Source organism: Gasterosteus aculeatus, chromosome 1, assembly GCF_964276395.1.
Source record: "Gasterosteus aculeatus chromosome 1, fGasAcu3.hap1.1, whole genome shotgun sequence".
In the NCBI taxonomy this organism is placed as follows: domain Eukaryota; kingdom Metazoa; phylum Chordata; class Actinopteri; order Perciformes; family Gasterosteidae; genus Gasterosteus; species Gasterosteus aculeatus.
The window spans coordinates 31452872-31480580 of NC_135688.1; the positions used below are offsets into that span (position 1 = coordinate 31452872).

The 27709-nt window shown below is 48.8% G+C and overlaps 1 protein-coding gene across 1 annotated transcript; it reads left to right on the top strand.

The window, feature by feature from the left end:
* Nucleotides 1-4081: 4081 nt before the first annotated feature.
* On the top strand, nucleotides 4082-27102 carry LOC120825860 (zinc finger protein GLI2). Its single transcript, XM_078103916.1, has 12 exons — nucleotides 4082-4259; nucleotides 6889-6983; nucleotides 15053-15158; nucleotides 19687-19892; nucleotides 20387-20554; nucleotides 22768-22969; nucleotides 23102-23279; nucleotides 23651-23761; nucleotides 24726-24863; nucleotides 24940-25089; nucleotides 25463-25627; nucleotides 26717-27102. The coding sequence occupies exons 2-12, from the start codon at nucleotides 6902-6904 to the stop codon at nucleotides 27005-27007; spliced, it is 1797 nt and encodes a 598-aa protein (XP_077960042.1). The 5' UTR covers nucleotides 4082-4259; nucleotides 6889-6901; the 3' UTR covers nucleotides 27008-27102.
* Nucleotides 27103-27709: the final 607 nt, after the last annotated feature.

Below are 27709 nucleotides of genomic sequence, written 5' to 3' on the forward strand. Positions count from 1 at the left end.
GACACACTAACACACACACACACACACACACACAGACACACATACACACACACACACAGACAGACACACACAAACACACACACACAGACAGACACACACAAACACACACACATACAGACACACAAACACACACACACACACACACAGACACAAGAGGAGCTGCAGAGGGGTCAGAGGTCACGGCGAGGTGCAGAGGGCTGGATGAGGTCCAGAGATTTGGATCTGAGGTCATCCCTATCAGGTTACCCCCCCCCCACACACACACACAGACACACACACACACACACACCTTGGACGTGGACTTGAGTGTCTCCCCCCTCTTTCCTCGAGGTTTATTGGTGACCTTTGACCTGATAAACTGTTGAACCTTTGGGTGTGTTTGCATCATAAACAATGGAAACACTATAAAATATTAAAATAAATCTATTATGCTTGAGATCATATTTTTTATCTTCTTGGCTCATTGAAGTGATGTCATGGCGTCGCCTTGATGACCTCATCGTTTCTCGGTAAAGGTCTTTAAACACACCAACAGAGCTCGGCCCAATAAGCTCAAACTGCAGTTCACCACCCCGCGGTGACCTTTACCCCCCCCCCCCCCCCCCCCCTAAGCCACCAATGAGGAGGCGGCGAGGCCAGAAGCCGATGACACGCCGCCTGTCATCGCCTGCTTCCTGGGAGTTCAAAGGGAGGCGTGGGAACAAAGCACATCTCCCGACCTTCAACCCCCCCCCCCCGCCCTCCTCTCACAGAGCCACGAGGTGTCAGAGGGTGTCCACCTGTGGAGGGGGGGACCTTTGGGCTCTTCATCCAGAACAAGTGGAGAATGTCCTCATGTTCTCCTGGGAATCCTCGCACACGTGTCTGGGGGGCTAATAAAAAGGGGGAGGGGCCGGGGGGAAGGAAATGCCTTGATCCACAAGGCCTGGGGCGGATTACGGGACGGCGTGGGGCAGGTTCAGAGCCCCCCCCCCCCCCCCCACGCCGGCCCGTCCTTCTCTCTCCTCACATCAACATCTGCAAACTCCTCCCTGGAGGGAGAGGAGGAGGAAGAGGGTGAGAAAGAGGGTGAGGAGGAAGAGGAGGAGAGGGATGAGGAGGAAGAGGAAGAGGAAGAGGAGGAGGAGGAAGAGGGTGAGGAGGAAGAGAAGGGGGATAAGAAAGAGGAGGAGGGTGAGGAGGAAGAAGAGGGTGAGGAGGATGAGGAAGAGGAGGAGGAGGAGGGGGATGAGGAAGAGGAAGAGGAGGAGGGGGATGAGGAAGAGGAGGAGGAGGAGGGGGATGAGGAAGAGGAAGAGGAGGAGGGGGATGAGGAAGAGGAGGAAGAGGAGGGGGATGAGGAAGAGGAAGAGGAGGAGGGGGTGAGGAAGAGGAGGGGGATGAGGAAGAGGAAGAGGAGGAGGAGGAGGGGGATGAGGAAGAGGAAGAGGAGGAGGGGGTGAGGAAGAGGAGGAGGGGGAGGGGCTCATAGGATCTGATCTCTGTTCAGTTGAGCCTCTCCTGGCTAATTGTTAGCGACATGTAGCTTTAATATTTAATCTCATTACAGGATCAATAATTCATCCGTGTAATAAGCAGGTGAACAAAACCTGTTTGTTCCTCTGCAGCCTCACAGGGGATCCTGTTACACCGCTGACCTCTGACCTCTGACCTACCAGCAGCTCGCTCATCCAGAGGCTTTAAATCGAGGCGAGGAAAAGTCACCGTGACTTCTGACACGTTTTCCCCTCAACACACACAGACACACACTAAACACACACACACACTAAACACACACACACACACACTAAACACACACACACACATACACACACACACACACACACTGTCTTGTGTCGGGTGGGGGGGGCAGGTGCATAACATGCCCCATCCATCACTGAGCAGCAGTCTGTGTGTGTGTGTTTAGTGTGTGTGTGTGTGTGTGTGTGTGTGTGTGTCTCTTGGTGGTTCTGATGGTTCTGTCACCGTGGACCAACCGAGCGTGACTGAAGCTTCGGTCAACTTCAATCATCACGTCCAGACAGCAGAACATTGGAAGCAGACCTCCAGAGCCGGAGAGCTCAGCTCCAATAATCCCGATGTTCTGACCTCGCTCTCGTCCGTCGACACGGCCGGAGAACCGGCAGCTCGCAGTCAGGGAGAAGATCCCTCCACCGACCGTCAGGAGACATCAGAAGACCTGAAGAACAAACAAATCAAGAAGATTAACGGAGGACGAGTGAAGACCCGTCAATCAGCGAGTGGCCCCGCCCTAAAGCATCGTCTGCTCTATGGTCTGAGCAGAAGGACCCCCCCTCACATTAAACCCCCCCGCTCTGCACCCCGCCCTCGCCCCCTCTCGCACCACCGGAGCGCGGAACCGGCCGAGGGGCCTCGGGGTGTCCACGGGTTTCGGAGAGGGGCCGCATGCGTCCGCTGAGGCGAAACAAGCGCTCTCATTCAGGACGGGACGTCCCAGAGAGACGCAGCGGCTCAGAGAGGAGTTCACACCCGACGCTCTTGTTCACTTGTGAACGCTTCGAGAGCCCTTGAGCGAGAGAACGGACCCCTCGAAGGCCCTTGGGGGGGGGGCAGATTAAAGGGAGATGAATTAAGAAAGGACGGTTTACACACTCATGTTACATGTAATAACATCAGAATATTACATGTAGTAACATCACGTGTTGTAACATGTTACCTGTTCATTCTCATTTCTCAGAGGACTCATTACATTTATCCAAATCTTTAATTGAGATGTGTTACTGTTCTTACTGGAGCTTCTCAGGTCTTCCTTTCCATCTAAATTATCAAAATGAATAATGAATAAAACCGTCCCGATATTAATCCATCAAGAAATGATCAATAAAGTTGCATTCATCAGAACTACATTTTGGCTGTGATTTGCTAGTTTGTCCACTAGAGAGCGCACTTTGCTCTTTTAATAAATATTAATCTAAATCTTCAACGGATCGATCAATTCATGTTTCACTACAAAACAACTCATATATATACATGAATGCTGTATAATAACATGAAATAATGATTGGGGTGTTTACTAGAAACAAAACGAATGTATAGAGGAATTTTCTGATTAACTTTAATAATGATATTATATAATTATAATTTGTTAGACTTTTTATTCATCAAAAATCAGGATGAACTTTAGACACAAACGTTATTGATCTAATAATTATAAATATATATATATATATATATATATATATATATATATATATATATATATATATATATATATATATATTCAGAACTCCACAGAAGTCATAAATGTACTTCTTATTGATGTGATCAGTGCAGCTGCAGTTCAGCCAGACGACCGCCAGGTGTCTCTGTTTCATCTATAACAACCGGCGTAAATACTGAGTGACAATATTTTTTACATGTAATTAGAATTTAACTATATACATATACAAATATATTACGCCAATAATCAGAGCATCCCTTCATACAGACACAGGTTATTGATCCTGGTGCTAAAATGTGTATTATTAAGTTGTGTATAGAACAGCATAGGCCTATTTATGATATTTAATTTGACTTTAAATACATTTTATTATCCTTTAAATTATAATTCAATTTAATTAAATAATCCGTTTATTCATATATTCATGTATGTAATGTTTATACATCGTTTTAGCACTGTACGTTTTACTATTTCTTACTATTATATACAGAGTTTTGCTAAATTATTTCAAGTTGATTAAAAAGAATAATTATGAAATATCATTCAGTAGAATGTATTAATTGTGTAGATTACAGGGGAAATATATATTTGAAAATGAGTGCATCGTGCAGCAAATTGAGTGTTTTATTCCTTCGACGTTTTATTTATTTAAAGAATTAATATATTGATAGAAAAAACTATTTAATCCATTAAATCAAAACTATAAATACAAGACAAATATTTCGACCACCAATTGTTGCTGTGTTAATATAAGTAATATCAATAATCAATAGTTGAGGTTTGATGTTGACACTAATAATCGTCATATCGGTGTGATGGCATGTAGGTGATGATGGGGGGGGGGGCTTGGGGGGGGTCAGGAGGAGGAGGCTCCGCAGCCTCCCGCTGAAACTTCCGTCTCCTCACTCCTCCAAAGTCTCCTCCGTGGTCGGTGGCGCACCGGAGGATCCCGGAGAAAAGCCCGGTCCCGGTGCCCCCCCCGCCCTCCGACACGGACTACCTGGATTCTCGTTGTTGGTGAAGTTTAACCGGAAAGGGGGAGAAGGAGTCGAGAGGAGCTCAGCGCGGGACACTTTGGGTGAGTTCTTTGGCCATGTGCTCCGCGGCGCGTTCACGTGAGTCTCCATCACGCACGCACTTCACACCGGAGCAGAGTGTCTATTATTGAATTATTATTACCAAAGTGAACTTAGAAGTTTCACGTGATCATTTTTCATTCAAACATCTGATTGTTCAGGAAGAAGTCACGTGATCGATCAACTCGCTCATTGATCAGAAACGACTGAAAGGTCACAGAGCGGCGGAGAGGTCAACATGCTTTGGTGCAGAATGAAGAGCTCCGTGGGGGGGGGGGGGGGGGGGGGGTTTAAAGGACTGAAGTTTAAGAAGAAGAAGTGTGAGCGCAGGGATGATTAATTAAGTAATTTATTGATCATAATAATAATATTCATTTACTTGCACACTTAAATATCTATTGTATTTTTTACATTATGTTTCATTTATTTCTGCACAGGAGGAGCAGCAAATACGCAAAAATATAAATCATTTCATTTCAATTAAATATGGAATTATTGGCCCACAAAAAGAAAAAAAAATATATAAAAATGTGGTATTAGTATATATTTTATTTATATATATACATATATAAATGTATAGTAAAATGTACATAAAACAATATATACATAATGTATTATTATATTATACATATATATGTGTATATATATATATATATGTATATGTTTCTGAAGGAGACACTGACAGCGATGGAACAGAGCTGGAGCTCATTAAAGGAGCCGTTGGGGGGAGGAGGGGAGGAGGGGGGTGGGGGGGGGCAGGGGTGGTCCCTCAATGAACTCCTGGAGGACACCTTGGTCTGGTCCTCCACCACAGAAGAAGAAGACGACACAAATGTGTGGGATTCTTCGGTAATCAAACCGCTGCTACGTGATAACCGGTCGTTCAGCCCCCCCCCCACAGAGGAGAAAAGACCCTCATATCTTTTGGCCTCCTCGTACCTGCAGACTGTTGACCTTTGACCTCCTACTGAGCTCCAGCAGCGCGTCCAGTAGGAGGTCAGCAGGAGGTGCAGAGAGGAGCCCCCCCCCCTCACCTGGAGGAGGTTAACAGGTTGAGTGAGGTCTGTCCCACAGGATATGAGACCTTCAAGTTAAGAGTCTGGACGACGCATAAATCCAAATGTCAGAGCTCCGCCTCTATTTTTTCATCCACAATAAATCCCCCCCCCCCTCCCATTCCTGGTCCTCTTTTAAAGGACAGCTATTGCTCCGAGGAAGAGGAGGGGGGGGGGGGGGGGGGGAGGGTTGACCTCTGTGACCTTTGGAGTTCGGAGGGACCACGTATCTCTATATATTTATGTAAACGCAGCGTTTCCCCCTCGGTTTACACCTTCGGGGGGGTAGTCGGGCCAAACGGGGGGGGGCAACAAATCGCTTGCCAAGCTACCTGATGATCACCAGATGTTGTCTAAACGCGTGACTTTGTGCTATTTGTGCTAAGCTAGCTAGATCAATGATCACTAGTAGAACACGTCTAAACGTGTGACTTCGTGCTATTTGTGCTAAGCTAGCTGGATCAATGATCACCAGTAGAACATGTTGTCTAAATGTGTGACTTCGTGCTATTTGTGCTAAGCTAGCTGGATCAATGATCACCAGTAGAACACGTTGTCTAAACGTGTGACTTCGTGCTATTTGTGCTAAGCTAGCTGGATCAATGATCACCAGTAGAACATGTTGTCTAAACGTGTGACTTCGTGCTATTTGTGCTAAGCTAGCTGGATCAATGATCACCAGTAGAACATGTTGTCTAAACTCGTGACTTCGTGCTATTTGTGCTAAGCTAGCTGGATCAATGATCACCAGTAGAACATGTTGTCTAAACGCGTGACTTTGTGCTATTTGTGCTAAGCTAGCTGGATCAATGATCACCTGTAGAACACGTTGTCTAAACGCGTGACTTCGTGCTATTTGTGCTAAGCTAGCTGGATCAATGATCACCAGTAGAACATGTTGTCTAAACGCGTGACTTTGTGCTATTTGTGCTAAGCTAGCTGGATCAATGATCACCTGTAGAACACGTTGTCTAAACGCGTGACTTCGTGCTATTTGTGCTAAGCTAGCTGGATCAATGATCACCAGTAGAACATGTTGTCTAAACGCGTGACTTTGTGCTATTTGTGCTAAGCTAGCTGGATCAATGATCACCTAACATATTGTTAAAAGCTTTTCTGAAGTTTCAAAGCAAATATTGATTTCTTCAGTAAAGCTTTGAATGCGAGACATTTACTTGTAAACAGTATTACAAGGTTGTGGTACTGGAACAGTGCTAGTACCACAATGCAGTAATACTCAGTACATTTTCAATGTTTCAACACACGCGCACACAGTGGTGTAGTCTACGTATTACGCAGGTATACGCGCATGTTTGACTATATATATATATATAGCTGAAAATATTGCCAGGTCACAATATAATAAGAAATGTCTACTTTAAAATCTCACATCTTTCTCTCTTTTGTAATTTTTACTGGCTCACAGCGTCCTGACAAATTCTCTCTCTTCGTCTCCTTGTTTCCTTGTCTCCTCCTTCTTCTCCAACGGTCTCTTTCTGTGTCCTCTCGTCTCCTTATCTTCTCCTTTGGCTTTAACGGTCTCGTTACGCATCTCCTTGTCTCCTCGCTCCCTCAGACCTCCTTCGGCGATGGAGATCTCCCCCCCTAGAGAGAAACCAGGCAACATGGACATCTTCCCAGAGCTGCTGAAGAAACCCTTGGAGACGAGAGGTAACGTGGGGGGGGGGGGGGGGGGCAAAATGAGGAGCATCAGAGCAGCTTTTGAAGAAGTCAGTGAGCTGATGAAAGCTGAGCTTAATGAGGCTCAAAGACCTTCTTACCTCCAGAGCAAGTGAGAGGGACGAGAGGGACAAGAGGGACGGGGGGCAAGAGAGACTAGACGGACGAAGCCGCCTTTGAAGTGGAAATTAAACGCAGAATTTAGTGACGTTTTTAACGAAGGACTTGGTGGCCCCCCATCACAGAGAAACACTATCAATGATAAAGAAGGAACCAAACCACAGAAAGAACCGCTTGTACCCCAAAGAGCCCCGAATACCCCAGGAAGTGGTGAGGAAATGTCCAGGACGTGGTGAGGAAAGGTTCAGGAAGTGGTGAGGAAAGGTTCAGGAAGTGGTGAGGAAAGGTTCAGGAAGTGGTGAGGAAATGACCAGGAAGTGGTGAGGAAAGGTTCAGGACGTGGCGAGGAAAGGTTCAGGACGTGGCGAGGAAAGGTTCAGGACGTGGCGAGGAAAGGTTCAGGACGTGGCGAGGAAAGGTGCAGGAAGTGGTGAGGAAAGGTACAGTCAGTGGTGAGGAAAGGTTCAGGAAGTGGCGAGGAAATGACTAGGAAGTGGCGAGGAAAGGTTCAGGACGTGGCGAGGAAATGTGCAGGACGTGGCGAGGAAAGGTTCAGGACGTGGCGAGGAAAGGTTCAGGACGTGGTGAGGAAAGGTTCAGGACGTGGCGAGGAAAGGTTCAGGAAGTGGTGAGGAAAGGTTCAGGACGTGGCGAGGAAAGGTTCAGGACGTGGTGAGGAAATGACTAGGAAGTGGTGAGGAAAGGTTCAGGACGTGGCGAGGAAAGGTTCAGGACGTGGCGAGGAAAGGTTCAGGACGTGGCGAGGAAAGGTTCAGGACGTGGTGAGGAAATGACTAGGAAGTGGTGAGGAAAGGTTCAGGACGTGGTGAGGAAATGACTAGGAAGTGGTGAGGAAAGGTTCAGGACGTGGCGAGGAAAGGTTCAGGAAGTGGCGAGGAATGGTTCAGGACGTGGCGAGGAAAGGTTCAGGACGTGGCGAGGAAAGGTTCAGGAAGTGGTGAGGAAAGGTGCAGGAAGTGGTGAGGAAATGACTAGGAAGTGGTGAGGAAAGGTTCAGGACGTGGCGAGGAAAGGTTCAGGAAGTGGCGAGGAATGGTTCAGGACGTGGCGAGGAAAGGTTCAGGACGTGGCGAGGAAAGGTTCAGGAAGTGGTGAGGAAAGGTGCAGGAAGTGGTGAGGAAATGACTAGGAAGTGGTGAGGAAATGACGGACCTCTATAACTAGGTGGAAGCAGGAAGTTGGTTCGTGAACTGTAATTATCAGGGACCCTTTTGGTTTTTGTGGTTAACGGTTCAGGTTAGTCTGTGTGAAGAATCTTGAAAAATAACCGCTTTAATCCCGAAAGAAGCGTTTGTGTTCTGTTTAAAGAACATGGGCGACCTGGCGAGGTAGAGGAGCGGAGGCGAGGGAGGACACGTCTCACATGTCAGGGACGGCGTGATGAAAGCAGAGCATAATGAGGTTAAAAGACCTGGTTCTCACCTCCAGAGGTCCTGGAGGAGGACCCGGTGCTGAGTGACGGGCCCCTTTTGAAATGGAAATACGTGACTCCTCTTTTCTCTTTAACGGAGAACCCGGTGGCCCGCCATGATGAAGAAGTCCAACATTAAATGTTGATCAGAGAATATCAATGTGAGGCAGCTGCACACGTTGAGCGTGTTTCTTCACATGCTCTTCGTTAATATTTGAACAGAAGATCAGAGGGATGGACTTTCTACAGCGACGTTGGACCTCCAGGACTTAAAGAATCCTTCTCCAACTAAACGCCTGGTGGCTTCACACAGAACGCTGTGTTCTGCTGATGGAAAGCTTGACGTGTAACACGTAACATGTAACATGATAACATGTCATATCATCACATGCACCGGCTGCTAATTAACAGGAACTTTTAGCAATAAGGATTCGGATTTAGTTCAGTTAGTTTTCCTGTAACGTAAAGGACCAATAACACGTGACAGGAAGTGACTCTTGTCATTCTCAAACATTTGGTAACTTTTTCGCCTCCTCTTCTTTTATCGTCTCTCCCCTAAAACAAAGCCCTCATAACTCTTCCTCCCCATCGGCGTACTGTGTAACGCCCACGTACCTTAATCTCAAACCCAAGAAGAAGCGCTGATTACCTCCTGCTGCCTGGACCAATCAGAGAGCAGCACCGGGCCGGCGGGGCGTAATGTGCGTTATTATTATTCCTGTTGCCGGCTCCTGATAAGTGGACCGGGCCCTTGAACCGCCGAGTGCTTCTCTGAATATACTGCTGCTGGTTTTATTCCCCCCGGTGGATCCCTGTCACCTCAGTCATGCCCCCCCCACGTTTTATACTCCCGTCCCGTGTTATTTATCCACCGCAATTTCCCCTCGGTGGAGCGCACGGCTAATGCCGAGTTTTAATATGTTATTTGCACATAAAAAACAAGCTATTTACAGCACGCGTGTGCGCAGACGGCAGGAAAACGAATGCCCCCCCGACTCCGATCTGTTGTATCGCGGTTTAACAATCTGGATGGCTAATAGAACCATTTATCACGGCGCCGCCGTCGGTTCCTCGGCCCCAGAGGCCTGTGGAAATGCAGACAGAGTCACTTTGTTTAAAGGAGTGGATCCGACACGCGGGGACTCAATTAAGGGACGGACGCAGGTGGCTCCGGTCACACGCGAAGCCGCTCCAACGGGACATAAAAAGAACCTCTGGCACGCCGTCTTTCTTGGGGGGGGGGGGGATTCGGCTGGCGGGGTCCGCCACTCTGTGCCCACCAAATAGATTCAAATGAGCACTTGTATTTCCTGTGACAGCAGGCATCTGTCTGCCGGTCGGGGCCCCGGCAACAACCAAAGGTATTTAGAGTGATGCATGTGTCTGCTTCCTACTCACATAAAGACTTTTCTTTAAATCCCATCGGTTAAATGGAGAGTTATTGCTTCTCCCCCAGAAACCCACCCTTCTCTCCAGGCCGGGGCAGTCGGATCCCCATCGGCTCCCCCCGCCTGCCCCCGCCTGCCCCCCGCCTCCCCCCGCCTGCCTCCGCCTCGCCGATCCGTTGGACTGGAAGTCTTCCATTTGGACTCCATCGGAGTCCAGCTTTGGACACAGAAACCTGTTCAATGAGGCCAGAAAGCCTCGTTGTGGAGGCACGTCTTGCTTTTCGTCCCCTGTAGACTCCTCAGAACCACTACATCTACAAGGCCCGGCCCAGGGTGGGGTCGTCCCGTCAGAGGGAGACTGATGGCATTGTGGACCTGGATGCTTTGAGCGAGATGCTCCCAGAGGTTCTCCTCTTTGAAAAAAGGAGCTTCCTCAGAAACATTCCGCTGCGTCCGAGACGTCCTCGCCCCGTTTCATCTCACATGTGGACCTTTCCTCACGTCAGCTCTATTTATAGAGCCGCTGTAGATTACTGGATGAACAGTGTGTGGCCTCGTGGCTCTTTGAGAGGAGTCATTAAGGGAGAGGAAACATGGCCTAGATATTCCACCAGGAACACTTCTTACATGGGCAGCGTCCTCACACTTCAAATGGCTTTTATTCAAAATCACCTCACAGGTGCTCATAAATCAGTCAGGGACGAAGCAGCCAAAGCTTGAGGCCTTTTGGTGTTTCCTTCCGTTAATCCTCATTTGTGGTCACTGAAAAGAACATCGTCTACGGAGGTCTTTAACACAGAGATAATGCTGTGAGGTCACACGGCTTCCTGCTTCACGTCCTCGGTAGATCACTGGCTAAACTGTTGAACGTGTGCCGGACTGTTCAGCACCGAACCTCCCAGAGGAACTTCAGATAAGTTAAGACCCTGAGCAGGAGGCCGAGGACGAACTGTACCTATAACAGTTTGGGGCGCGCTAACGAAGACTCCCGTCAGGACCTCAAACACACCAGTCTGAATGAGTCTGAGCGAGTGGTTTGAAGCAACGTTAGTTGGGTTTGTAGAATTTAGCCACGTGTGAGCCGATTTAAAAACCAGGAATGTCAGCAGCTGCTCAGCTCATAATTATTCCAACAAGCCAACAAACGTCAGGTGATTCACGCTAGTTTTGACTGGTCTCACCGCTCATCTCCGGTCCGGTACAACGGGGACAGCAGATGGAAATCCGCCTCTCTGGCTCACTTACAGCTGGATGGGTGTGCATTGTCCTGCAGAAGACATGAACAAAAGCATTTAACAACACAGAGACGACGTGTCTCACGTGAGGTCCTGCAGCTCCTCACGGCGCTCAGTGAAATGAGAGGACGCACACTAATTGCCTTGTGAGTGTTGCAGAAAGCAGCTGGAGATTAGCAATAACGGCTAATTAGCCCGAGTGGTGGAAACCAAAGCCGGCGCGTGAGGACAAACACGCAGTGGGATGAATCCTTATTGAGTCACGCGTTGTGTTTCAAACCCACGTCTGCAGCACAGGGCGGAAACGCTGGCCTCATACACACTGGGACGGACCAGGGGCCCCATTGGCGCCACGCTGAGGGCCAACGGAAGCACGAGGGCCTCGATAAAAAGAGCGAGGAGCTATATGAACGAGCTAAGGATCATTTAAAGAACTTTTATAATTAGAATCCAAATAACAGTCCCTTCTTTTTTTCATCTCTTTATTCAATTGGAATATTTTATTGGGCAACTAACTCTCTTAAAAGTGATCTTAGAGGTGGATGGAGGAGTAAAGTGCAGATGTTACTCCATGTGAGTCCTAATGAAATGGGGCAGGAGCTCCTGCAGAGGTCTTCTGGTTTCCTCCTTTAACCAGGAAGGAAAAAGGCTTCGCCCACCGGCTCCTGGAGGAGGCAGCATGTACACCGTCGGGGGCCGTGGGTGTAGCGAGTGTCTCCGTCGGCTCCACCACAGCAGGCGCTGTCAGAGGAAGGCATCCAGCGGTGGGACGTGATGAAGGATTCTTGGCATCGATTGAAAGCACTCACAGATTCTCACTCCTTTCTCCTCTTTTTGACCAGAGGCGTCACCACGGTAACGATGAGGGGGACCGTGGAGACATGTGGGCGTGTTCATACGTCTCCAGCAGGTTCATAAACACTTGTCCCACAGCGTAGCATTACAAGCTAATAGCTCTGGCAGACTAATTGCGCTCGCGATGTGCTCCGTCTTGGTGGCGTTTGCTCGAGCTAATTGGCCACCAAACCAGGCCAGCCGGGCCAGAACCGGGTCAGGAGAGATCTGCATGTTAGTCATTAGAGAGGAACTTCATACTTCATCTCCTTTGGACTTTTTAAAGTTCCTCAAACATTTCATTTCTCCCCTAATGAAGAGCTTTGTCCTCCTAACCGGCCCTCTTTTCCAGAGGCTGAATAGTGAGGGTCAGAGGTGGAGGAGGTGGAGTCACTAAAGGCAATCTAGTCCTGTTCCTGCTGAGTTCAGGTCCTATCGAGCTGAGCAGGCCTGTACTTTGTTTCTCCTTTAAAGCCTTAGACAGTGTCTTTAATAACTTGACCTTTGATCTCATGACGTATGTGACAAGTGCCGAGTCGGCCTCTGGAGAAGTCTGAACTTAGACATAAACACACACATACATATATATATAAATCTCTATATATATACATATATATATATCCAGAGAAAAAGATCCACATCTTGTCATTTCCTCTCCAAGTGAGGGGAGCTCTGCTCCTCGGCTCCTCGGCTCCTCAGCCGGCTGTGAGCCAGAGCTTCTGCAGGTTGGACAACATTCAGCCGAGGGAGTCCTCCAGAGACCGGCTCTCCATCACCCGGGTCACTAAATAGAGACGGTCCTACTTCAGCAGATTGAGGCAAGCAGCCAAGCACGATGGACACGGGGGGGATGGGGGGGGGGTTCCTGCTGCCAAGCATTCATCAAACCCACGAAGAAGAAGCAGTGCATCGGTCAAGGGAGTCCCTCCGCGTCCTCTCTGCCGCCTCGTGGAGGAGCAGGATTCTTCCGGAGAAGTGGGTCTTTGGGGGCCCCCTCAGCAGGGGGGCAGCGGGGTAATATGGATGCTGGGTAGCGCGCTGACAGCCCCGGAGGCGACTGTTTAATTCACTGTGTTTTAATTATGGCGCCCTGACACGAGCCTTTATCACGGGGCGGCCAAGCAGATACTAAACTCTGCTTTAAGGTACTTACTTAATGTGGACAAACCCATCAATCAATCAGCCCATTGATCAGCCCATCAATCAACCCATCAATCAGCCCATTGATCAGCCCATCAATCAATCAGCCCATCAATCAATCAGCCCACCGATCAATCAGCCCATCAATCAATCAGCCCATCGATCAGCCCATTGATCAGCCCATCAATCAATCAGCCCATCAATCAGCCCATTGATCAGCCCATCAATCAATCAGCCCATCAATCAATCAGCCCATCGATCAGCCCATCAATCAATCAGCCCATCGATCAGCCCATCAATCAGCCCATCAATCAGCACATCAATCAGCCCATCAATCAGCCCATTAATCAGCCCCCCCCCCCGACGCCGCCGTCTCTGGACCCTCGCAGTCTGTGAAGGGCCTTCGTGAAATAACAGATTCCTCGGAAGGTGATGGAGGTGATGTTTCTCAGGAGATGATGCTCCTCGGAAGATGATGCTCCTCGGGAGATGATGCTCCTCTGGAGGTGATGATCGTCGGGAGATGTTGCTCCTCTGGAGATGATGATCGTCGGGAGATGATGCTCCTCGGGAGATGATGCTCCTCGGGAGATGATGCTCCTCGGAGGTGATGCTCCTCGGGAGGTGATGCTCCTCGGGAGATGATGCTCCTCGGGAGGTGATGCTCCTCGGGAGGTGATCTGGTAAATGTGTCTCCTGAACTCTGGTGAGTGGTCACCTTTTGTTCTTCCAAAACAATCGGGCTGCGGGGTGATGGAGGAGGACTTGTGCGGGCCAACATGTCCCAAGAGGAAGAAGAACATGAGCTTCAGAGACCAGAGACATTAATAAATAAATCCAGTTTTTTTCAGATATTTAGTTGGCTTTAATACAATTTGTACTTTGTTTTTATTTGAATCCCTTTATTGTTTTCAATGAATTGTGTTTAAATCTCAAAAGTACTTCTTCCTCCTGTTGTACTGCAGTGATTTAATGAGCGACTCGCCTTCAGAATAATAAATATTAAAGATATTGAAATTACTGAACAGTGCATTTTCTCCTATTTTGAGACATTAAACCTCCGACCCGAGCCCGTCCTGACGGGGCAATTTCCATTTTTGGGGGGGCGTCAGGCCTGGCTGCCCTCCTGGAGACCCGCCGAGGGGCACAGAGGCTATTTGTGTCCCTCCCCCTGTCAGACAGAGTGAGAGCAATGGACCTGGACTGCTGACTCACTCGGGTCCGGGGCCCCCGGGAGCCCACGAGCCCCCCGTTGTCCCCTCCCTTCCAGCGCTGGGACCCAGGAGCATAATGATCCGTGGCCCCCCGACCCCTCTGCACCCCGCTGCCCCCACCAGGAGAATCCTCCAGACGGAGTCATGTGACACCAGAGGAATTTTAATGTGGTCCGTGGATCATCTCCTCCTCCTCCTCCTCTCTCCTCTCCTCAGTCTCCTCTTCCTCCTCCTCATCCTCGCCTCCTTCTCTCCTCTAGCCTTAAATGTCAGGTGTTCATCTCTTAATCAGAAGCAGATTTCCTGTTTCTGCATCATGAGACTTGATCACTTATGAAGAAGAACACAATGTTTTGGGCTCTTTTAAATAATCAATAACTTTGATTCATAGTGACTTTTCTCTGCACCTGTGATGATTGGATCATTTAACCAGAGGCTCTAATGAAAGCAAAAACAGGCCGTTGCATCATGGGAGATGTAGGCTGTTTCTTGGAGCTCAATCAGTAACAACCAGAACCCGTTTTGAGGGTGTGTTTGATTTGCTCCTCTGGAGGCGGAGCTTCGGTTGAGTCGGTCGGGAACAGGAAGTAATCTGCTGAGGTTCTTCCTCAGGAGATGAGGAGCGGATTATTTATTCAAACGTCCTGTTATTGTTTGAAACATCTTCAAGCTCTTCTTCTGTGCTTTTGTCTTCCAGCCACCCACCACCTCTTCCCCACCTTCCAGCCCCCCCTCCCCATCGACATGCGGCAACACGAGGGACGCTATCACTACGAGTCCCACGCGCTGCACGCCATGCACGGGTAGGTGGCCTCGCTTCCTCCTCCTCTGTGAGCAGGGAGGAGACAGGAGAGAGAGGAGAGGAGCCTCTGAGCAAGGCACTTTCCGCCCTGAACTCACATCATCATAACAAGACAATCCATCTTTACTTCACACAGACTTTGTAGCTCAAAGTGATAATAAAAGAGAAAAGCTTTAGATTAAACCACATTTAAAGAATACATTATAAAGAATTTCAACAGATGAATAACAGCTGAATACTTTTTTGACAAATCCTCACCTTCAGGGATCAACTCAGAGACTTTTGTTGTGCAGCGGTTCATCGTGCACGTGAACACATGAACAGTGCACGTGGCCGGGTGGTGCACACGCACCCAGCTAACTTCCACCTCTCCCCTCCGATAATAAAGCCCCATAAATCAACCCTTAACACGCTCCATTAGCAGCGATCGGCAGCGCCGGATCCATCAGCGATGACATCACAGGCCGAGCCGCCTCCCCCTTCTCTTCGGTAATGGCTGCTTGTGGGAGCTAATCTGTGCGGTGCAGCTCTGCCCCGAGCCAGCGCTGTAATTACACTCCCGGAGTGGAGGGTTCACAGCTACACACACGCCAAAATACCGCTACACACGCACCTCGCTACACACACGCCAACATACCGCTACACACTCACCTACGACACTGCAGCACGCCCCAACGCACACACACACACACACCAACACACTGTGCTTATAGTCTCGTAGTGTAAATCTTGGTTCATGTCTTAGTTTACATCTTATAGTTTATGTCTTATAGTTTACGTCTTATAGTTTACGCCTTATAGCTTACGTCTTATAGTTTACGTCTTATAGCTTACGTCTTATAGTTTACGCCTTATAATTTACGCCTTATAGTTTACGCCTTATAGCTTACGTCTTATAGTTTACGTCTTATAGCTTACGTCTTATAGCTTACGCCTTATAATTTACGCCTTATAGTTTACGCCTTATAGTTTACGTCTTATAGTTTACGTCTTATAGGTTACGTCTTATAGTTTACGTCTTATAGTTTACGTCTTATAGGTTACGTCTTATAGTTTACGTCTTATAGTTTACGTCTTGTAGTTTACATCTTATAGTTTACGTCTTATAGTTTACGTCTTATAGTTTACGTCTTATAGTTTACGTCTTATAGTTTACGTCTTTGTTTACGTCTTATAGTTTACGTCTTATAGTTTACGTCTTATAGTTTACGTCTTATAGTTTACGTCTTGTAGTTTACATCTTATAGTTTACGTCTTATAGTTTACGTCTTATAGTTTACGTCTTATAGTTTACGTCTTATAGTTTACGTCTTTGTTTACGTCTTATAGTTTACGTCTTATAGCTTACGTCTTATAGTTTACGTGTTATAGCTTACATCTTATAGTTTACGCCTTATAGTAAATCTTATAGCTTACATCTTATAGGTTAAGTCTTATAGGTTACGTCTTATAGCTTACGTCTTATAGTTTACGTCTTATAGCTTACGTCTTATAGTTTACGCGTTATAGTTTACGCCTTATAGATTACGTCTTATAGCTTACGTCTTATAGCTTACGTCTTATAGGTAACGTCTTATAGGTTACGTCTTATAGGTTACGTCTTATAGTTTACGTCTTTGTTTACGTCTTATAGTTTACATCTTATAGCTTACATCTTATAGCTTACGTCTTACAGTTTACGTCTTACAGTTTACGTCTTACAGCTTACGTCTTATAGCTTACGTCTTATAGTTTACGCCTTATAGTTTACGTCTTATAGCTTACGTCTTATAGTTTACGCCTTATAGCTTACGCCTTATAGCTTACGTCTTATAGCTTACGTCTTATAGTTTACGCCTTATAGTTTACGCCTCATAGCTTACGCCTTATAGCTTACGCCTTATAGCTTACGTCTTATAGCTTACGCCTTATAGTTTACGTCTTATAGCTTACGTCTTATAGTTTACGTCTTATAGCTTACGTCTTATAGCTTACGCGTTATAGTTTACGCCTTATAGATTACGTCTTATAGCTTACGTCTTATAGCTTACGTCTTATAGGTTACGTCTTATAGGTAACGTCTTATAGGTTACGTCTTATAGGTTACGTCTTATAGTTTACGTCTTTGTTTACGTCTTATAGTTTACATCTTATAGCTTACATCTTATAGTTTACGCCTTATAGTTTACGCCTTATAGTTTACGTCTTATAGTTTACGCCTTATAGTTTACGTCTTATAGCTTACGCCTTATAGCTTACGTCTTATAGCTTACGTCTTATAGCTTACGTCTTATAGGTTACGTCTTATAGGTAACGTCTTATAGGTTACGTCTTATAGGTTACGTCTTATAGTTTACGTCTTTGTTTACGTCTTATAGTTTACATCTTATAGCTTACATCTTATAGTTTACGCCTTATAGTTTACGCCTTATAGTTTACGCCTTATAGTTTACGCCTTATAGTTTACGTCTTATAGTTTACGCCTTATAGCTTACGTCTTATAGCTTACGTCTTATAGCTTACGTCTTATAGCTTACGTCTTATAGCTTACGCCTTATAGTTTACGTCTTATAGCTTACGTCTTATAGCTTACGTCTTATAGTTTACGTCTTATAGCTTACGTCTTATAGCTTACGTCTTATAGCTTACGTCTTATAGCTTACGTCTTATAGCTTACGTCTTATAGTTTACGTCTTATAGCTTACGTCTTATAGTTTACGCCTTATAGTTTACGCCTTATAGCTTACGCCTTATAGCTTACGTCTTATAGCTTACGTCTTATAGTTTACGCCTTATAGTTTACGCCTTATAGCTTACGTCTTATAGTTTACGCCTTATAGTTTACATCTCAGCAGCTTTATTTTGTTCCTGCAGACTTCATCACAGAAGGAAGAGAGGAAAAGTCAATAGCTTTCTCCAAGTAGTGCTCTTACATTTGGATTCACAGATTTGATGGTGATGCATACTTTGCGCCTAGCGGAACAGGGCCATTCATCACGGGACTGGGGGGGGTCGGGTGGGGGCTGTACGCTCACTCCGCCACCTTGATTAATGTGATTTGATCTTGACAGAGGACCGCTAATTCATCACGGCCTTGATCTGGCTGTCGCTCCCCCGACCCCCCCATCACCCCCGCCTGTGCCAAATTCATCTAATTACAGCAACATTGTGCGGCACATTAAGCGTGGTGAGCTTTGTGGCGCTTTGTCACAAGCACGTGGCGGCGTGTCAGAGGTCCGCCTCCTCATTGTCCAACATGACACCCCACCGCTGGCCCCTTCATCATTGTTTGCATATCGCCTAATGAGGGGGCTGCTCGTTGTGTCAGGCCTCCCCTTTCTCCTCCTCCTCCTCCTCCCGCCCTAACCAGCCAATGACAGAGCGGCTCATTGGTTGCTGTAGCTACGAGAAACAAAGCGAAAGGACTTGATGAACTCGATGAAAAAGCTTCGCTGGTTGATTCTGGGCTTCAAACCGACATATTGTGTTGTGTTATTTCAGAATAAAAGACTGGATTTATGCAACGAGCAGAACTGAAGAAATCGGCCGTATGAATAAAATAACTTTTTGAGACCAGTGAGGTTTAATCCGTCAGACTATATTTTATATTAAATCTAAAACGTTCCGTGTCAAGAATCAGAGCGCTTTTCTCAGGAGATGACTGCAAGGAGGCTGTGATGTGTTTGTTTGTATGTAGGTCATGGGGGGGGGGGGGCAGCCTCATAAACCTACAGAGGGAGTTTATTCAGCCGCTCGCTGGACGGCGTCATTTATCTAAATCAGAGAGCTCCCTGAACTCTGTCACACGCTCACAGAACTCTCACTGAAGGATTGGAGATTTATCTCTCTGCACACTTTGTTAAAACCTTCAGAAACAAAATCGGTTTCTGATTGTTGCTCCGATACGATGAGCAGTGAAGGGATGTGTTCTTCAAACATTTACATGATGCCTGCAGCCTGTAAATAACAACAACAAGCGTCAGCATCAATTATTTCGTCACTCCTTTAATGCCGGCCTGCAGACTCCAGTAGACCAGCAGGAGCTCGGGGAGGCCCACATGGGGGTCACACCTCGCATGACTGACACCAGAAACTCAGGTTTACTGAGGGAATGAATCAGGAGAGAAGAAGAGCAGAGGAGTCGCCCCCTGCTGGTCACCGTAGAGAATGCAGCTTCGACACATGAAGCTGTGACTGTGCTCACCAGACGATCACATGACTTATTGACCACGTGGCAGCTTGTCGTCTCAAGTCAACAAAGATGTTTTTACCCCATGAGAGCATTAATATTTCACCCGCACCGCCAGGCCGATCGCGGGTTCACGTTGCTTCACTTTGGATGGTGTTGTGTCTCCGAGGGGGGGGGGGGGGGTCTTTGTGGGACGGAGGATGGAGGGTGTGCGTTGTTAATGAAGTAGCCCGGCAAGAGACACATTTATGACTCACTTTCACCTGAGGGGGTTTACAAAGTCGTATTTTATAGATGTATTACACCTTCATCAAAGAGACGTAAAGAGACCCCCCCCCGCCCCCCCGCCTCTTTCTTTCAGCCCTGCAGGTCTGGCCGGCTGCCCCGTGATCTCCGACATCTCCCTGATCCGCCTGTCCTCCGCCGCCGTGGCAACGGCCGACTCGCCCTTCAGTCCGCACCACCCGTACACCGTCAGCCCCCACATGGAGCAGTACCTGCGCTCGGTGCACGGCGGCCCCTCCCTGTCCATGCTGTCTGCGGCCAGAGGACTCAGCCCGGCGGACTGTGAGTGGTCTCCTCCCCCCCATGCGCCGGTTATTGTGGAGGTCAAAGGTTAGGATCGATAAAAGGACGGGACCAGATTCTTGCACAAAAGTCACCCTTTCTGTGACGCATTTCATCTCGTGTTTTTTCTTGCGGATTCAAAGGGACGAACGTGAGGCGTGAAGCGGATTCCTGATGGGTTTATTTATTTAGTCACAAATGGGTTTGAAGCGGAGTAACGAGTGATGGCGTCTCGCGCTCATGATGACAGATGGTACAAATCAGCCGCCATGTGGCCGCGTGGGGAAGTTAAGCAAGAGGCGTGGCTGTGGGGGGGCAAATGGACTTTTCAATGTGGGGGCGGGGTTTGCAGACCAGAGTGATTCGGGGGCCGCGTGAACAGGAACTACACTCGTATTTTTGTACTTTCCTGCCGGCACATCGAGGCTTTTCTTCCTTTAGTAACTTTGCAAACTAAGACGTTACTCCCTCCCTGTGCCCCCCCCCCCCCTTAGTGGCTCACGAGCACCTGAAGGAGCGTGGGCTCTTCGGCCTCCCCCCTCCCCCCCCCAGGGCGAGCCCCTCTGAGTACTACCACCTGATGGCCGGCCAGCGGAGCCCCTACGGAGAGGGGGGCGGGGCCACGGGGGGCCACCTGTCCGACTACACGGGCCCCCTCGACGGTGAGTGACTCGGGGACCGAAGCGGGGGGGTTGTGATCGTGTTCTTCACTTTACGTCTCTTCATTATTGTTTCGTTATTTAGTATTTAATGCGATAACCTTTGATTGGCTTCGTCTAAGAGCATCGGAACGATCTGAATATTCTAAGTGGTAGAAAACATGAACGCGTGAAGAAGAAGTTGCAGCTCCAGAGTTCAGTTTGTCGTCCAAACCAAGACGAAGGGGGAGAGGAGCAGAAGCTCCAGCGGCTCGACCAATGGGTGGCCTCCGTGCTGATTGAGGAGAAAGACCCTCCAATCAGGTGAAGAGGTGGCGAAGCATCAAACGTCTGCAAAGTTCTGCTGACCGCTTTGATCCGGCGCTGTGCTCCTCAAAGGGAACGGCGTCCTCCTCGCTGGCACTTCCTGTTTCTGTTCGGAGGCCTCTGTGAGAGGAGGTGGAGCCCCCTGGTGGAGGCCCCTCCCTGACAACCAGCGCCAAGAACGCCACTGTCACGTGACGGAGGCCCTCTGAGGGCTTCTGGACACCTTCTGGTTTCAAACAGTCCGGTTAGAGACGGACCACAGAGGCGCACACACACACACACACACACACACACACACACACCTCTAACGCCACCGTTACCCCTGAGCTTCGCTCAACTTTAGGAGCTTAAATGTCCAAATTAGCGCCCCGCGGCACCGGGGGGAAGCGACGGCGTCCCTCAGCTTCACCCTCAAAGAAGACGGGGCTGCTAAGCTCCGCCCCTCAGAAAGTTGCTAAATAAGTAGCACCAGAACCAGCGCCCTCCCCCAGTGGGCGGCGGGCGTAGGCCCGTCGAGACACCGCCAGACGCGTTATGAAGAAACCGCAGTTGATATTATGCTGAACAGCCAAACTTTATTAACATCTGTTAACATTTGTGTAGCTTGATAAAACCGTAGTTTAAACACGGTGTTGTATTCTGCAGCGTTTAATAGGCTACACACAGTGATCCTTCCTCCTGTACGCGTAGCCATTTGTCTCTTCATCATTCGCAGACATGAACCGTTGGCCTACATCTGCAGGCTCAATCTTCTCCGCCCGCTACAATGCAGCTCTGCTTGTATTAAATCTCCAGCGTCTGCGACCGTTGGATAAACATACCAGGCTAGTTTAGTCCAGTACCAGCAGGATAGCAAATCAAAAGTTCAGCTGAATTAACGCTGAATTGTCCATTTTGGTAAAGTTTGCATTAGATGGTTGTTTTTTATTATTCCCTGGTGTATTTAGTAACTCTGTGTCCGTCTGCTACCAGCTCTCTTTCTATGAGGGACCATTCACACAGTTTCAGATCATCTTGTCGAGGACGCGTTGGAAACCTTGGAAATCTATTTTTTACTTCATCGTATAGATAATAATCATAATGAGTTTGCAGATAAATTGTGCACATTGTTGTTCCAACAGGCATTTCAAATTAAAAAAATATTGGGGGGGACAATTGGGTCTTTCCCAAACTTTGGTCGTCACTAGTCCTTAAGACCCCAACGCAAACCTACACGGTCTTTGCAGCGGACTCTTCACAGACTCCCCGAGGGAACAAACGGTTCTCTCCGTAGTTCCAGACTTGAGTCGATCCGGATCGCTCTGCATCTCCTTGCAGGCAGAAATTAAACATTGCGCAACAGGAAGCCTCTCTAACGCCACGCTAAACCCTATGCCACGTCTGAGGCTAATGGAGGTCGACCACGTGGACCAAGCCAGACCCACATGGACCAACTTGGACCCACGTAGACCAACGTGGATCAACAAGGACCCACGTAGACCAACTTGGACCAACAAGGACCCACGTACACCAACAAGGACCCGCATGGACCAACAAGGACCCACGTAGACCAAGAATGACCCACGTGGACCAACAAGGACCCGTGTAGACCAACAAGGACCCAAGTGGACCAACAAGGACCCACGTAGACCAAGAATGACCCACGTGGACCAACAAGGACCCGTGTAGACCAACAAGGACCCAAGTGGACCAACAAGGACCCACGTAGACCAAGAATGACCCACGTGGACCAACAAGGACCCGTGTAGACCAACAAGGACCCAAGTGGACCAACAAGGACCCACGTAGACAAACAAGGACCATCGTGGTCAAAAAACTAAATACCTTTTTTATAATGTTTTCATTGATTTTTGTATTTCCTATTCTTTCCATTTCAAATATAAAATGTTTTCCATCCCCCCTCCCCTCAGCGTCCCGGTTCTCCCGTCCCAGGACGCCCCCCCGGCCGAGCAGGAAACGTGCCCTGTCCATGTCGCCGTTGTCGGAGGCCAGCATCGACCTGCACGCCATGATCCGCTCCTCCCCCAGCTCGCTGGTGGCCTACATCAACAGCTCGCGCTCTGGCTCCGCCTCCAGCAGCTCCTACGGACACCTGTCGGTGGGGGGGTTCAGGTAGCTCACCCCCTCGCGCAACCTCATGCATCCATTTCTCTTTGGTTCCCTCCTTCCTTACCCACCTTGTCCACGCAGGTGACATTTGTCAAGGATGTCTCCTTGTGTCCTTGTGTCCTTGTGTCTTTGCAGCCCGTCCTTCCCCTTCCCTCCGCCCATCAACCCGATGGCGTACCAGCAGCTTCTCGCTCAGCATCGAGGGCTGAACGCCTTCGGCTACACGCCGCCTCTCCTCCAGGCTCCGCCCTCTTTTTGCGGCCCCCAGCCGGGTCTCGGCCCGCCGCTCCACGGGCGCGACCTGCAGACCAAAGTGAACAGATGATCTATTATATGTACACATATAACATAGATAATATCTTCAAAGATGTTTTTAGATTCAAGTAAAAACAGAAATCACTCGACTGAAGTCTTCAGTTTAGACATTATTAAGTTATGAAAGTTTAAAAATAACATTTTATTTATATTTATTAAATATTTATAATTTCACATTATTTTTTTAATTAATAATAGTTAATACATTAGCTAAAATATACAAAATGATAGAGAAAAAGAAGCTCATGACAAAACATATCAAATAATTACAATGAAATAAATTAAAAACAAATATTTGAAATCATTTTTTAAAAAAGTATAATACTAAAATCTGTTTCCTTCCTCGGTGCCCCCCCCCTCCCCCCACAGAACCACAGCGGCGAACCGGCGGTCAGCAGCACAGTCGAGCCCGCCGTCACCAAGAGGTCAAAGGTGAAGACGGAGGCGGAGCGTTGGAGGCCGCTGTCTCCTTGTTCCCCGGTATGAGAGGAAGAGGGCGGGGCTTACAGACTGTATTAAAACTTTTCTTCGTTAACGTCGTAAAGGCATTCGTGCATTTATTCTTTATTTTTATGGAAAGTCAGTAAGTTAATTGTGAAAGGAAACATTTAAAATAACAAACATGGTCTTAACAGAGGACAGCATTCATTTGACTTTTTGTTTAAAATTTTAGGGCAATTTAGAAAGTCGTGATAATATTTAGAAAGAGTGAAAAACGAACCTTTAGTGTGAAGAGACCCCCCCCCCCCCCCCCCTCTAAACTGTGCCACAGCACTTCATTTTCATGAAATATTGTCCGGGCCTCATCTGAGGAGCCTTTTCTCTGCTTTGATAAATCCCCCCCCCCCCGTCCCCCGGCGTGATGCATGGGGACGAGGAGGCGCGCCGTCGTCTTGGGGCCGCGAGAATTGATGAAGATAGCGAGCGCACATGCTGCAGTCAGCACGTTGTGTAAGTGTGTGTCTGTGTGTGTCTCACACGCGCAACGGTGTGTGAATACCAGCGTCTCTGTGAGGACACTTTTAGTTTTAGCAGGACGTTTCTCCTGTGAGACAAAAAAGTGAGACAAAAGAGTAGAAAGAAAAGTGTTTTTTGTGAAGGGAAGACATTTAGACGTTTAGCTCTAAATATCTTTGGGGACAAAGATGATTCTTGAGGACTTCCTGTAAAGGACATTTTTTAGGTAGTCAGAAGTTGGAAGGGGAAATATTTAACATTTTTGGACAAAATGCACAAAAACAAAAGTTTATTGGCCAGTTTTGGGACATCTTGTCCTGTTCTTGCCGGAGACGCGGCGCGGTGGCTCTGGCGTCTTTGACCTCTTGTCCCGCTGTGGGACGGGGACACTTCTCAATTACGGAGCGTACAAAAGTCAAAGCTTTACTTGCTCTGCAAAAACACGTGAACGCTTCCACATGTCCGAGTCCCTCCTTGTCCTCCGCAGGTCCACCGCGGCCCGCCGGACCGGAAGGACGAGGCGGAGCGGGACGAGTGCAAGCCGGAGGCCGAGGCCGCGTACGAGACGGACTGCCACTGGGACGGCTGCAGCCGGGAGCACGAGAACCAGGAGCAGCTGGTGCACGTGAGTGTGAGGAGGGAGACGCAGCGCCTCCTCTGGATGCCAGAATCAGCTCCTCACTGCCCGTGTGTGTCCACAGCACATCAACAACCACCACATCCACGGCGAGAAGAAGGAGTTCGTGTGCCGCTGGGACGCCTGCTCACGGGAGCAGAAGCCCTTCAAGGCTCAGTACATGCTGGTGGTCCACATGCGCCGGCACACGGGGGAGAAACCACACAAGTGCACGGTGGGTAACGGACGGCTCCACCCCCCCCCACGCTGCCCAAACACCGTGCACGCTCACACACACACACACACACACACACAGGAGGGAGGAGCTGTTTGTTTGTGTCAATAGGAGCTGAGAAGACTTTACAGATTAAAGAGGTCTCCACATTAAAAGGTTAATTCCTGATTAGAGACGTCACAGTGAAGGAAGAAAACCGGAACAAATTAGCTAAACAATCATAAATCATCATTCGGCCATTTCCCGGGTTGAAGAAAGAAAAAATTTATTCCTGCTGCAAATTCTGTTGAATGCCGAGGTGGTGGTCTCCTCCCAAAAGCTCCACTCATGATAAGAACTCTGATGTAACTGATATCATCTTGTCCCGCTGCAGTTCGAGGGCTGCTCCAAAGCCTACTCCCGACTGGAGAACCTCAAAACTCACCTGCGCTCCCACACCGGAGAGAAACCCTACGTCTGCGAGCACGAGGGCTGCAACAAGGCCTTCTCCAACGCCTCGGACCGGGCCAAGCACCAGAACCGCACGCACTCCAACGAGGTGACGCGCCGCAGCATCCGCACGCTTCCTCCACACGCATCATCCACACGCATCATCCGCACGCTTCCTCCACACGCTTCCTCCACACGCATCATCCACACGCATCATCCACACGCAGCATCCACACGCTTCCTCCACACGCATCATCCACACGCATCATCCACACGCATCATCCACACGCTTCCTCCACACGCATCATCCACACGCATCATCCGCACGCTTCCTCCACACGCTTCCTCCACACGCTTCCTCCACACGCATCATCCACACGCATCATCCACACGCAGCATCCACACGCTTCCTCCACACGCATCATCCACACGCATCATCCACACGCATCATCCACACGCTTCCTCCACACGCATCATCCACACGCATCATCCACACGCATCATCCACACGCATCATCCACACGCAGCATCCACACGCTTCCTCCACACGCATCATCCACACGCATCATCCACACGCATCATCCACACGCTTCCTCCACACGCATCATCCACACGCATCATCCACACGCAGCATCCACACGCATCATCCACACGCATCATCCACACGCAGCATCCACACGCTTCCTCCACACGCATCATCCACACGCATCATCCACACGCAGCATCCACACGCTTCCTCCACACGCATCATCAACACGCATCATCCACACGCTTCATCCACACGCTTCATCAACACGCTTCATCCACACGCATCATCCACACGCTTCATCCACACGCAGAGAGTTAATAACAGCAGAGCATCAATAAACCTCACGTGTTGTGTGTTGCGTGTTGCGTGTGTTGTTGATAGTTGAGGTGGGGGCGTCCCTATGTGAATCAGCTGGAGTAGCACCACCCGTATAATACCTCTTGGTGACCCTCGCCGGGCTGCACCACCCATGTGGGGGGCCGCTCGCCGGCTGGGCCGTCACAGTGTGTGTGAATAATGACGTGTACACACAGTGAGCATGACAGCCCACAATGCATTGGGGCGAACCCCTCGCTGAGCAGGACCACCTGCAGACGGCGAACAGAGGAAGCAAACCAGCGCGAGTACAAACACACCTGCTGATGGAACCTCCTCTTCCTGGTTCCCATAGAAACCGTACGTCTGTAAGCTCCCCGGCTGCACCAAGCGCTACACGGACCCCAGCTCCCTCCGGAAGCACGTGAAGACGGTCCACGGCCCGGAGGCCCATGTCACCAGGGGGCAGCGCGCCGCCCCGCCCCCCCCCGGACCTCCCTCGCGGCTGCCGGGGGACAGCGGTGAGGAGGCGGCGGGGAGGCGCAGGAGGTCGGAGCGCGGTGGCGTGGAGGACTACCTGCACCTCAGGTGCATCAAGGCGGAGCCCCCCGTGGTGAGAAGGAGCCCCCCGTCCTCTCCTCTGTAGTAACCAGCCCCCTTTGTGCTGCTTGATGATCGCTCTCCTTTCTTCTCCCCTCACGGACAGACTTTGTTAAGGTGAGCTCACCTGTGGCTTGTTATCACCTGACCCCCCCCCCCCCCCCATCTCACTGCATCACACCGAGACCACTTCAGTCGAGGAGGAGTCGACCAATAAGCATTAAGGACTGAAGTGGCTTCTTAGAATCTATTTACATGAAGTAACGACCTTCCAGCAGTAAATGTACTTTTGACGTTATTGTAAAGCCAGTATGTTGGGGGGAGGGGGGGGGGGCAAAATACACCAACATGAAACATCAATAGATACAGGACCCGATCAATACAGGAGCTGATCAATAAATGCCCTTAAATGTACTTGAAGCCGTATTTTTAAAATGTGACCGTTATGTATTTTACATTCTTTTCCAGGACCCGAGCAGACGGGTCGACCTCCTCATATCTATAGAGCTCAGCAGAGACCCCCCCCCGTCAGAGATAAAAGACCCTCCAGGATTAGTATTCACCGGCTGGGAGTCGACTTTCACGCCGTGATCAAGACGGCTTTAATCAGCGAATACATTAGAGTCAGCGAGGACACGCGGTCCTGGGGGGGACAGATGAACTCCCGTCTGCAGCATTATTAATATATTTGTTCATTATTAAGTGCAGGAGGTGTGTGAGTGCCTGATGAAACGCCTCCTCGCTGTAT